Source organism: Lithobates pipiens, unplaced genomic scaffold, assembly GCF_037356315.1.
Source record: "Lithobates pipiens isolate NorthernLeopardFrog02 unplaced genomic scaffold, aLitPip1_a1.2 Scaffold_18, whole genome shotgun sequence".
In the NCBI taxonomy this organism is placed as follows: Eukaryota; Metazoa; Chordata; class Amphibia; order Anura; family Ranidae; genus Lithobates; species Lithobates pipiens.
This window is the reverse complement of record NW_027507758.1, coordinates 128,565,226-128,578,065: the sequence shown is the minus strand read 5'-3', so window position 1 is coordinate 128,578,065 and position 12,840 is coordinate 128,565,226. Positions and strand designations below refer to the sequence as shown.

At 43.2% G+C, this 12,840-nt stretch overlaps 1 protein-coding gene across 1 annotated transcript in view; it reads right to left on the bottom strand.

The window, feature by feature from the left end:
• LOC143987410 (two pore calcium channel protein 1-like) overlaps positions 1-12,840 on the bottom strand; it is a 96,871-nt gene that overhangs the window by 5,315 nt on the left and 78,716 nt on the right. The window contains exon 18 of the mRNA XM_077486107.1: positions 8,948-9,060. Within this exon, the coding sequence (XP_077342233.1) occupies positions 8,948-9,060 (113 nt within the window). The remainder of the gene's footprint in view (positions 1-8,947; positions 9,061-12,840) is intronic.

The following is a 12,840-nucleotide window of genomic DNA, read 5'->3' as shown; positions in this document are numbered from 1 at the left end:
TTCCTTATTCTAGTCCGGTTGTACGTCATCACGTTCAAATCCGTCAGACTTTGGTGTGATTGTGTTGGCCAAGTCCATTCATTTGGAAAGTCTGTCAAAACTCACCGAAAGTCCATCGGGAAGACTGACGGACCTAGTTCTTCGAAAAGTCCGGTTGTGTGTACGTGGCATTATACTTCTTGCCTGCAGCACACTGCACCTGAAGGCGATATCCTCATACCTCCTTACATCCAGCTGATAACATTTTGTGAATGTATGCACTGAAAACCAAGTTGCAGCCTTACAGATCTGAGCCATGGAGGCCTGGTGACGCATTGCCCAAGAAGCACTAACCACCCTGGTAGAGTGCGCCTTAACTTGAAAAGGGGGAATCTTACCCTTTAAATTATATGTTTGAATTATAACTTTCAGAATCCACTTAGCAACAGTGGATTTCAACGCTGCCTGTCCTTTCTTAGGGCCCTCTGGCAGAATAAATAAGACATCAGTCTTACGAATCTGAGCAGTTGTCTTTAAATAGATTTTCACAGCTCTCACCACATCAAGACAATATAGTAATTTCTCTTCTCTTGAACATGGTTTTGGAAAAAACGATGGCTGGGCAATATCTTGGTTCAGGTGAAAACCTGAAACCACTTTTGGTAAAAAATGTGGACGAGGGCGCAACACCACTCTGTCCTTATGAATAATCAAATATGGCTCTTTACACGAAAGAGCAGCTAATTCCGAAACCCTCCTTGCTGAGAATACTGTATAGCAACCAAGAACACCAACTTCCTTGTCAGAAGGAGTAAGGGAATATGCTGAATCAGTTTAAATGGCTGTTTTTATAATACTGACAAAACTAAGTTCAAGTCCCAAGGGCTCAAAGCTGATTTAACTGGCGAATTAATCCACATCACCCCTTGTATAAAATCCCGGACTAAAGAATGCATAGCAAGCGGTTTTTGAAATAAGATTGATAAGGCTGAGACTTGGCACTTAATAGTACTCAAGACCAATTTTATCTCTGCGCCTAATTGTGGAAAGGCAAGAATTCTGCCTGATATATCTCTGAGGGTGCCAACCCTTGGATTCACACCAGAAAACATAGGCCTTCCAGATTCTTTAATATATAGTTCTGGAAGCTGGCTTCCTTGCATTAATCAAAGTAGAGATAACTGACCCGGAAAGTCCACGTTTCTTCAGAATGTGGGTTTCAATAGCCAGGCCGTTAAATTTAGCATTCGTAAATTAGGATGGAATATCGGCCCCTGTGAGAGCAGGTCTGGCCTTAGTGGAAGGGACCATGGATCCACCACTGCCATCTTTACGATTTCTGCATACCATGACCTTCTGGGCCATGCTGGTGCTACCAGAATTACTGGCTTTCTTTCCAGCTTGATCCTGCAAGGAAGTGGTGGCAGCAAATGAATAGGGGGAAATGCATAGATCAATGAAAACTGATCTCACAGGGTCACCAACACATCTGTTCCACATGCGAGTGGATCCCTTGTCCTGGACACAATGTTGACTAACTTTATGTTGAATCTGGATGCTAGAAGATCTACGTCTGGAGTCCCCCATCTTTGGCAAACAGCCCGAAAACTGTTGGGGTGAAGAGACCATTCCCCTGGGAATAACTGCTGGCAATTGCAGTAGTCTGCCTGTCAATTCTCTACTCCCGGAACGAAGACTGATGATAGGCATGGAACATTCCTTTATGCCCAAGTTAGAATATGGTTCGCCTCTCTCTGTGCTGAGAGACTCTTGGTGCTCCCTTGGTGATTGATATAGGCCACAGCCGTGGTATTGTTGGATTGGATCCTGAGAGGACAATCTCTTAAACTGGAAGTCCAGGCCTTCAGAGCCCGAATCTCTAGGATGTTGATGGGCAAGGTTCTTTTGGTTCTTGACCACTGTCCCTGGACAGTTGTCTTTTCTATTATTGCTTCCCAGCCTGAAAGGCTGGAATCTGTCATTACTACTTTCCAGATAATTTGTCTGAAGGATTTTCCTTTCAGCAGATTCTGGGTTAGTAACCATCAACTGAGGCTTTGGGACAACCTTGGGGACAGCCGCATTGGCAAGTCTAAAGCTTGGATCGTTTTGTTCCAAGCAGACAGGATACCTTTTTGCAACAGTCTCGAATGGAATTGGGCATAAGGGACTGCTTCGAATGAAGCCACCATCTTTCCTAACAACTTCATGCAAAGGCGAATTGAGAGATTTCCTTTCGACCTGACCATCCGCAACCAGCTCTAGTATAGAGTTGATTTTTACCTGAGGCAAGATCACCTTTTTCTGGGCTGTATCTATGATCAGACCAAAATACTCTAGCTTATTTAGCTGTATTAAGGAAAACTTCTATAGGTTGAGAATCCAACCCAGGTTTTTCAGGTAATTGGTTGTAATGCATACACTTTGCTCCAAACGAGTCATTGATTGGTCTATTAGCAATAGATCATCTAGGTACGCCAAGACTGTTTGCCCTGTGCCGTTAACCAAACTAGAGGTGGGGCCAGAACTTTTGTGAACACTCGGGGTGCTGTAGCTGGCCCAAAGGGCAAGGCTACAAACTGAAATGCTGCTGTTCTACTTCGAACCACAAAGACCTTTGGTGAGCGGAAAATGTAGGGACATGCAGATATGCACCCCTGATGTCGATAAATGCCAGACGTTCTTCTCCTTGTAGGATAGAAACAAATGACTTGATCGACTTCATTGAAAGGAGCAGATCTTCAGGTCAGGAACTAATTTAGATTCTTTAGATCTAGAATGGGTCCGATATCTCTAGTCGGATTTGGTACTGTAAAGAGGTTTGAATAAAACCCAAAAACTTGCTCTTCTGTGGGGATCTGTATGATCACCCCCTGAGCTACTAATCAGTCTAATGCCTGAAACAGAGATGGCCTTTTCCCTGGATCTTTGGGAACGTTTGATCTCAGAAAACGAGATGGTGCAAACTTGCAAAATTCTAGTTTGTATCCAAAAGACACCGTGGAGATGACCCACCTGTCCTGAATTTCCTCTTGCCAGAATTCTGAGTATTGCAGAAGTCATCCCCCCACTCTGGCGAGGGGGGGCACCTCTTCATAATGAGGCTTTAGTATTCTGATTTGCAGACTTCCCCGGCCCCAGGTCTTCTTCTGTGCCTGGGCCTGACCCTGAGGCTTTCCTCTAGAGTCCAATGGTGGAGGCCGTCGCCACTGCCTAGAGGCGGATGCCCCTGGCGCAGGGGAAAGAGTTAGTTTAAATGAAGGTTGTTTATACTTTCTTTTGACTGCCAAAAAAAAAAAAAAGAGTACTCTCCCACTAGAAATCGTTTGGATGTATTTGTCTAAATCCTCCCCAAATAGTTTATCTTTTGCAAGGGGCTTCGGCTGACCAATTTTTTAACCACAGGGTCCTACGCATGTGTACTAGCATAAGCGCAAGGCGGGAAGCCTGGTGAATAGAATCTTTCATGGCGTCTATGGCAAAACATACCGCCTTTGGTAGTTAAGCCAAATCACGGGCTGTTATTCAGGGACCTGTTTAAGGGCCTGCCTAAACTGGTCCCTTAGGGACTGACAGATGCCTATTGCCGCAACTGCAGGCTGAGTAACCGCACCTTCCAAAGAAAAAGAGGATTTTAATAGAAATTCCAATCGTTTATCAGTTGGATCTTTAAGCATTTGTGCATTGTCTACTGGACTAGTTAGACTATTATTCACACTGGAAATCTCAGCGTCAACTGCTGGTACCTTACATCTTTTGGTGAACTTATCCTCCATGGGATAGAGTGCTGTGAATCTGAGGGAGAAAATGCTTATCTGGGTGATCCCATTCAGTATAATAATGCATGTACAGGAAACGCATGAAAAGGCTGTGGAGGTTTTAAGGAACCTAAAGAAGAAACAGAACTATCAGCTGACAGAGGTAGCTTGAAAGCGTCACAAACCATCTCTGTAAAGCCCCATACACACTATCAAATTATCTGCTGATTTTTTCCTTCAGCTTTACCAAAACCATATAATATGAGGTCAAACCTTAGCAGTTTCAATGTGTATGCAATCAGGCAGGCCCTTGCACTACATGGTTTTGATAAATCTGAAGGTAAAAATCAGCAGAAAATCTGATAGTGTGTATGAGGCTTAAGAGATTGTATTAGCAATTTCTCAGATTGCGAGGCTGAAAAAAGTTAATCTACCATTGTTTCCTCCGCAGAGGAGTAATCGGGTTTGCCCTTCTTCCTGATCACCCAAGGGAAACCCCTCATCCTCTACCCACTGTTCCCTTGGTAAGGGGTCTGAGGTGGGTGAGGGGGATCTAACACACTTCCTATCCTTTTGGATAGCGGATGTGATTAAATTTGCTAACCTTTCTTCTAGGCCCTGCAGAGCAGAGGAAAACACATCTTTAGTTACGTATACAGGGGCTGAAATGTGAGAAGCAGTTGCACTACCAATTCGTCCCAATGACTCACCCTGGCTTGCCATATCTGGTACCTTAGGCGAGAATGACAGTGAGAAGACAGTGAGAAGACACGGCTGGAGTTCCCAGTGCATGGAGGTGGAATTTTTGGTACCTTTGGGGTGTCTTTTTTGGGAGCCATAGTGCTTGGTACAAAAAAACAGAGGCACTAAGTAAATGCACAACTCACTGAGCAAAATAGTTTAGCAAAAGACAATGCTAACAAAGTTCATCTTTAGTTGTCATCAATGTTATTTCCTGTACTGGAAATGCCTGCATCCCTTACGTGCCCCCAGCGCTCATGTCCTGTGTCCCCGCTGCAGCTGTGAGCATCTTTCTCTGTCACCAGCGCCTGCGCTCCTTGTGTACTTACGTTCTGCACACAGCGCCGCACCCTAGCCATGCCCGTAAGCCATGCTCCCCTCCGTCAATCAATATCACCCCCTCTGTTTTAATCAGCTCTAGTCCGTGCACGGCACTGATACACTTTTTGAGCGAGATGGGAGGCAAGGGAGGGCTGGGAGGCAGTAAGTTTAAAAACTTTCTGTGGGGAATAGAAAAATAAACTATAAATGAAAATCTGCTACTGCAACGCCCGAGGGGTGGGGATACAAGCTACAGTTGTACCTCCCTCCCCCAGGGGGGAAATGTTCTAGATGATGATCCCTCCTGGCTTGCTGAGACCACACATGTGCTATTTAGCTGGGACTTCTGAGTTGACTGAGAAGCAACATACAAAAGGTATGCATTTACTCCCTCTAGTGGAGACTTTAGACTTTTAGAAAAAAGCATAAGTGGACTTTTTACAGTTCCTAGGCTTCTTCCCTTACCTTTTCCTCGCTACAGGATACTGCTGTAACAGACAGATCCAAACTTCACCCATCACGGTGAGCTGCGTTAGCAAACCTTCAAGGACCGTGTCCCTATTATAGGGGGTCCACTGCCTTGGACCTGTATAACACCCCTCAGGAAAACTTTAGGTAATGTAGCACGACCAAAAAAGCCCTGGGTCCTGGGGTTCAGCCCTTCAAAGAGAGGCGTTACAGGCAAAACCTCCTTATGCAAGGCCTTCTGTACCATCCACCTTGGCCTTAGTGGCACTTTGGATGGATCCAGTCTATGGAGGCTGTTTAAATCCAGAATGGGATCCCTCCAGCTTGGAGCTCTTCAGAGCACATCTTCACTCGTGAGTCATGACCAAAACCTTAGGCACTGGCGAAAAAACTGAGGTGCTCTTGGAAGGAGGAGGGGTTATATAGGGGAGTGAACTTCCTTATTGGGTATACCAGTGTCCATCACCTGAAGGTGCCTATTTACCCATTAAGTTAATAACTAATCGCTTTGTGTCCCATGATGTACGATAAAGAAATAAACTTTAACGCTCCCCCGCACAGCAAAAAATGCGCATACGCAAGTCGCTCCCGCAAATGTAAATGGTGTTCAAATCAAACGTGAGGTATCGCTGCAATCATCAGAGTAGGAGCCATACTTTTAACACCAGACCTCCTCCATAACGCTAACCTGGTAACCGTTACATTTTTTTTAAAGCGTTGCCTATGGAGATTTTTTGGGTACCGTAGTATGTCGCCATTCTACGAGTGTGAGCAATTTCAAAATATATATACACACACACACACACACACACACACTATAATATATATTATATATATATATATATATATATATATATATATATATATATATATATATATATATATATATATATATATATATATATATATATTATGTTTGGGAGTTCCAAGTAATTTTCTAGCAAAGTATATGGATTTTTAACTTGTAAGCAACAAATGTCAGAAAGGCGTGAAAGGGATAAACAGCAAAAAACATTTGTGCCACATAAAAATGAATTAACCAAACTTATAACAAGTCCACTTAGTGTAGTTCTGAAAAAAAATCTTCTATTTCGCCAATTTTTCCTTTACCACGTGCAAATCTAGTGAAACATGCTCTTCACGCTAAATAGTGCTCCATCTTGCTATGTGCTCCACCACCTATTATATGGGGGGCTACTCACCAGATAGCTTTGGGCCACTAGGACCCTCTCAGCTTAGCCAATAACAATCCTATAGATCATGGATATGCAATAAGCGTACCTCCAGCTGTTGCAAAACTACAAGTCCCATCATACCTCTAAGTGTCATGCTTGTGGCTGTCAGAGTCTTGATATGCCTCATGGGACTTGTAGTTCTGCAACAGCTGGAGGTCCGCTAATCGCATATCCCTGCTATAGATAATATATGCTTAATATCTGCCTCCTCTCCTCTCATATACACCAGTATAGGAAAGTCCCAAAGATGTTTTAAATAACCTTTTGAACAATTATCACGCTATTGTTTTCTTTTCTGGGACTTCCCTATATTGGTGGATATGAGAGGAGAAGAGGCAGCTACCAAGCATATACCATCTATAGAATTGTAATTGTCTAAGCTGAGAGGGTCCTGGTTGCCCAAAGATATCTAGTGAGTGGCCCCCACATACAATAGGTGGTGGAGCACTATTGAGTGTGAAGAGCATTCACTAGATTTCCATGTGGTGAAGGAAAACTTGGCGAAATAGAATCTTTTTTTCAGAACTACACTAAAAGTGGACTTGTTATAAGTTTAGTTAATTAATTTTTATGTTGCACAAATTTGTTTTGAAGTTTATATGATTGCCTTGTCAATTGTACTAGTACACACACTAGCTATCACAGGATTAAGCTAGCACCTCAACACATGGTTTAATATAAAACTTTTGGGGATTGCACTGAAAAATATGGCAGAAGCTTACTAATAGCACTATTAAGCATTTTGATTTAGGGGGCACCATTTTTATATATTATATCATAGAAGATAAACTACACATGTACATACACACCTTAGAGTTAATCAATGTAACAAGGACTAATGATACACTTCAACAAGCAATTACAATGGGTTTATTTTGTCAAAATAACAAGGAAAGGGGGAGTTATAACATTTTTAGCATTAAAGCCTAACTCCGAACTTTGTGCTCCCCTCCTACTTTTTTTTCTTCTGATGTCTTTTGCCCTCTTCTCTGCATAAATACACTAAATGTTGGGCACTGTGTTTAGGGGTCAGGGTCATGATGCCTTGTACACACAGTCTTTTGAGTTGAGCAACACTGGGTGTCATTTGACCAAGAAGACTGAGGATATCATGTGGTGAAGTACTGTTGGGGGATCGCTGAATTGAGTAGTATTGCAGCTCCATTGTTTTAAACCTCTAGAGGGAAAGTTTTCACAAATTACCCCCGAGTTGAGCGATAAACCATTAATACGGGCAAGTACCTGTTTTAACAAAAAAATAAAACTGTTTCCTTAAATATCTGTGGGAGTCTCCAAACTTATTGATTTTATATTGATCTTACACAGGCAGCATTAGGTTGGTACCTTGATAACCATTCAATGTCTAAAGTTGAATTTGAAAGAGGGGTATCCCCGCAGGGTGGTACTGTGGGTGCATTGAAAAACAGTTGCCACATCCTAACCTGAAGGCAAATTGGGAAAATACACAAACATCTAAAATTCATAGTAGTTTATTAATCACAAAAATATAAAAATTGACCCCCGCTGCCCGGGAGAGCAGACAATGGGAATTTACGCAATACACTGAGGATTGGCTCCCATTGTGTGCTGGAGTGGGCAGCACGTTTAGTGGGATCTATTGGGGTAGAGTTTACTTCATAAGTACCTGGGGTTCCTGATGGACCCCATATAATATCGATATGCTGTCTCCTAACATATACTTTTTTTCCACTTAACCCCATTACCCCTGCTGCCGAAACATGTACAGCATTGAGTGTTAAGCTCTCCTACTCTTGACATCAACCCATGCCAGACCCATCTTTGATAATCACATCTACACAAGTTCTATGTTGAATTACAATGTGGCCCAAGGGCAGTTGCGGTGATGCATATGTGGTAGCTTCTCTAGCATATAATACTAGGAATTTTAAATTGTACCTTTTTGTCAATTTTATATTTTTGTTATAATAAATTGCTATATTTTCAGATGATTGTGTATATTGTGGTGCCTAAAAAGTGCATCTAGGAGTTTATTTTCCCAATTTACATTCAATGTCTAAGGCCAGCCTTACATGTATAGATTTCTCTATCCACAGCGTGGATGGAGGAATACCGCTGGCTATTTCATTCAAGCAGCTGCAGAACGCAAGGCTGCTTATGTACCAGAACAGTGGCTGCTTCTGATTGGATTCAGTTGACAATTTTCCACCTGGCTCCTTCAAATTTTTTAATTTTTTTGGAGCCAGGTGATGCCAGCAGGGCAACCAACAGTTCAAGCTTTGTCCAGTTTGGCAGAATTTGTCCATTTGCAGAGCAGTATATGACCAGCTACGAGGGCAATTAGTTTATAATAGATAAAATAGTGCAATAACTCCCCCCACCAAGTACAAGTGCATGAATACTGCCCACCCGGTAATTTCACTTCTGAGGTGTAGTAATCCTATTATTTATAATAAAAATACATACGTTTTGAAGCTATTCGAAACATCAGTCCTTTTTGCTCTTTCTCCCCAAATGCTCCAATATCATTTTCACAGTCTTCCATGTTGTCTGTTAAGTTTCCAGAAAGATGATCTTCCCTTTGGAAAAATCAGTACCATATAAGACTAATAATTATATCAGGGTAGGCAACTTTTTAAGTCTAGTGTGCCGAAATTTTTTTTTTATAAGAAATTGAAAGAGTCAGACATACAGTATAGAACAATATGTCACTTTCATTAAGCAAAAGGAATATTTGGCAAGTGAATTGTAACCAGAATATATTAATAATAAACAAAATAAATCTAATACTGTTCCCCAGCATTAGTTACTGCAATAAAACCCACCAAATTGGTGCCAGTGATTGCAATAACAACTCCCAACACTGGTGTCAGAGACCGCAATAATAAACCCCCAGGATTGGTGTCAGTGTAGCAAAAAGAAACAGAATATGGGGAAAGAATTTAGGCAACGGAGGCTGGTAGGGATAATAACGTCTGCGAGTTCTGCAACCTGGACATTAGAGGGAAACACGGGGGGATATGAAGGTAGATAGAAGAAGCATGAGGAATACAGAAGCCAATTGGAGAGGTCATAGATGCAGAGGTCGTGAGGGAAATGCAGTGGGACGTAGGAAAAAGGCTGTTAGGAAAGAATGTGGGACCAGAAGAGGAATACCAGTGGTACACACAACAGGGGGAGGTTGGGCAGATGCTGAATAAATGAAAGTGTGAATAATGAAAGATTAGGAAAGAACACCGGCAGCAGAAAGTGTATTTACATTGTTAGGTTTAAAAAAAAAAAAAAAAAGTTCATCTAGTTAAACCAATAGAAAAAAAAATACATTTATAGAAAACCTTCATATACAGAATCCTATACCTACAGTTGACCCAGAGGAATGCTAAAAACCCTTATACATAAAATTTTTATTTTTCAATTTGCTCCAGCAGGGGAAAAATTCCTTCCTAATCTCCCAAAAGCCAAAAAGAAAATTCCTTGGCTCAACAGTATCTGGTGTTATTGAAATTTGGTAATATCAAGTTATATTTTGCGCATTTAGGAATTCATCCTGCACTTTGTTTTTTAAAACCACCAACTGGGCTGGTCAGAACTATTATATTTCCAGAGGAAAATGATTTTACATTTCCACAGCTCTTACTGTGAAGTAGCCTTTTAAATGCCTTTTCCTTCAACTATAAAGAGTCCCCCCTTGTTCTTTGTAATGCCCTTAACCACTTTCCTACCGGGCCATAGTAAAATTATATCCTCTACTTTGTGGGGGAATATCTGAATGATGCCTGTAGCTATAGACAGCAGCTGCATACATCCTGATCCCATAATCCTGGGTCTGCCTCAGAGGGTGTGGTGTGGGATGCCTTCAAGGCTTTCTGTAGAGGTCACCATCAGATGCTCATAGGAGGGATTTGCAGACAGATGAAAGCTGAATTTGTTAAAGCCGAGGTTGTTAGCCTGGCTAGCCCATGATGAGCAGTCGCCCCCCTATGAGTATCCCCTGCATATTTGACATGGATGGGACCTGACAGACTGTGTCTAAGACAATTACTTACTGTTTCCCCTCATACTACACTGCACTTTCCTCCTCCCAGGTAAACTATTCCATTCCATCTTCACATATATCTTTCTGATGTTGATTTCCCTGTCCTCACCTCGACTTATAGGGACCAGCTCGACTTCTTATTACCCTTAAAGAGATTTGGCAGGCGATGTCCTCTCTCCAGGCAGGTAAGACGCCGGGGCCTGACGGATTCCCCACTGAGTTTTACAGGACTTCTGTAGAAGACTTGGTACCTAGTATCCTAGAAGGGGCCTCAACACTTGTATAGGAACCCAACCACCAGAGTCAGAGTTAATGGCCTATTGTCTGCTCCCTTCAATTTGAGCAGGGTAACCAGCCAAGGCTGCCCTCTCTCCCCGGGGCTATTTGCTTTGGCAATAAAGCCCCTGGCGAGCCTCTTGTGCCAGGACCAGGGGAGTGAAGGGATTTGCGGTATGGATGGGTTATTGTAAAGGTCGGAAAAATAATTAGAAAAAAATGGGCAATACGGTCAGGATGGGAAGGGAATTCCAGTTGGAGTACTCCAAGAAAACAGATCTCTTTATGCGGACGATACATTGTTATACCTGGCTTGTGCAGGTGTCTCCTTACAGTTTGCTTTGGAGATAATTTACCAATTTGGTCGGTACTCTGGGATCCACGTCAGTTGGGAGAAGTCAGTCCTGTTTTCCCTTCACACCTCGGGCCCTGATGTGGACACTCAGACCCCCCCCCCCTCCAGTGGGTAGAGGAGTTTACATACTTGGGGGTACAAGTCCGAGGATCCCCATTTGCTTATTTGGAGGACAACCTTATGCCCTTAATCACATGGCCAGAAGAATAAAAGAAGGTGCTACTGATTAAGGCAGCACGATATTTGAACAAATGTTTATCAAAACAATGTTTTCGCTAAAAATCAGTAATAGTGCACATAAACACAACATGACTTACAAAATTCCTGCTAAATTACTACTAAAGCATCGTTCAGATGTGGCATACTAAAGTGTACACCCATGGAGGGACCATTTATGTAAATGTGGAAGCAAAGGCTGCACAAGCATAGCTGTTGTTCCCAATCTGACATCCGTGTGGGTACATGACCCTGAACACAGGCAGTGCGAGTTCAGGGACATGCATGCGGATCTACATGAATGTCAAATTGGGAGCAATGGCTCTGTGCGTGCTGTTGCTGCATACCAAATGACATCAATGGGATTACCTGCACAGAACACCTGTGCATCCCTGTAAAGGTGCGCTGTGTATGCCCTGTGTGAACAAGGCCTTGGGCCCCTTTCATGCAAGCAGACCGTTGCGTCTGCCTGTCCATTTTTCAGGCGGGCCCAATCGGACCACCCATTGTTCTCTTTGGAGAGGCTGATGTAAATTGACACAAAGGGATGCGGGGCTGTCACTGTGTCAGAAAGATCAGGTATAAATAATTTTTAATTCATATAGAAAAACTTTGAGAGAAACTTCCAGACACATAGTATTTCTAATAAAACATAAAACACATATACATAGAAAACATGTATACAAATTAACTCTCAGTTTTATGTTTTATTAGAAATACTATGTGTCTGGAAGTTTCTCTTTTAAAGTTTTGCTATATGAATTAAAAATTATTTACTTTATTTTGAACTTTGGTGGTATTGGTGGTCCATTTAAAGTCCCATTAAGGGGGAATCTTTTTGTCAATGTAAATTGACATGTGTCCGTTTACACCCGCTCGTATCCGATCCGGTGGGGCCGAGAGCGTACAGGTCTGAGGTGGGGCTGAGAGCGTACAGGTCTGAGGTGGGGCTGAGAGCGTACAGGTCTGAGGTGGGGCTGAGAGCGTACAGGTCTGAGGTGGGGCTGAGAGCGTACAGGTCTGAGGTGGGGCTGAGAGCGTACAGGTCTGAGGTGGGGCTGAGAGCGTACAGGTCTGAGGTGGGGCTGAGAGCGTACAGGTCTAAGGTGGGGCTGAGAGCGTACAGGTCTGAGGTGGGGCTGAGAGCGTACAGGTCTGAGGTGGGGCTGAGAGCGTACAGGTCTGAGGTGGGGCTGAAAGCGTACAGGTCTGAGGTGGGGCTGAAAGCGTACAGGTCTGAGGTGGGGCTGAAAGCGTACAGGTCTGAGGTGGGGCTGAAAGCGTACAGGTCTGAGGTGGGGCTGAGAGCAAACAGGTCTGAGAGGGGGCTGAGAGCAAACAGGTCTGAGAGGGGGCTGAGAGCAAACAGGTCTGAGAGGGGGCTGAGAGCAAACAGGTCTGCATACAGGTCTGAGGGGGCTGAGAGCGTACAGGTGTGAGGAGGCACTGAAGGACTTGGTGGGAAGGCTAGTGGGC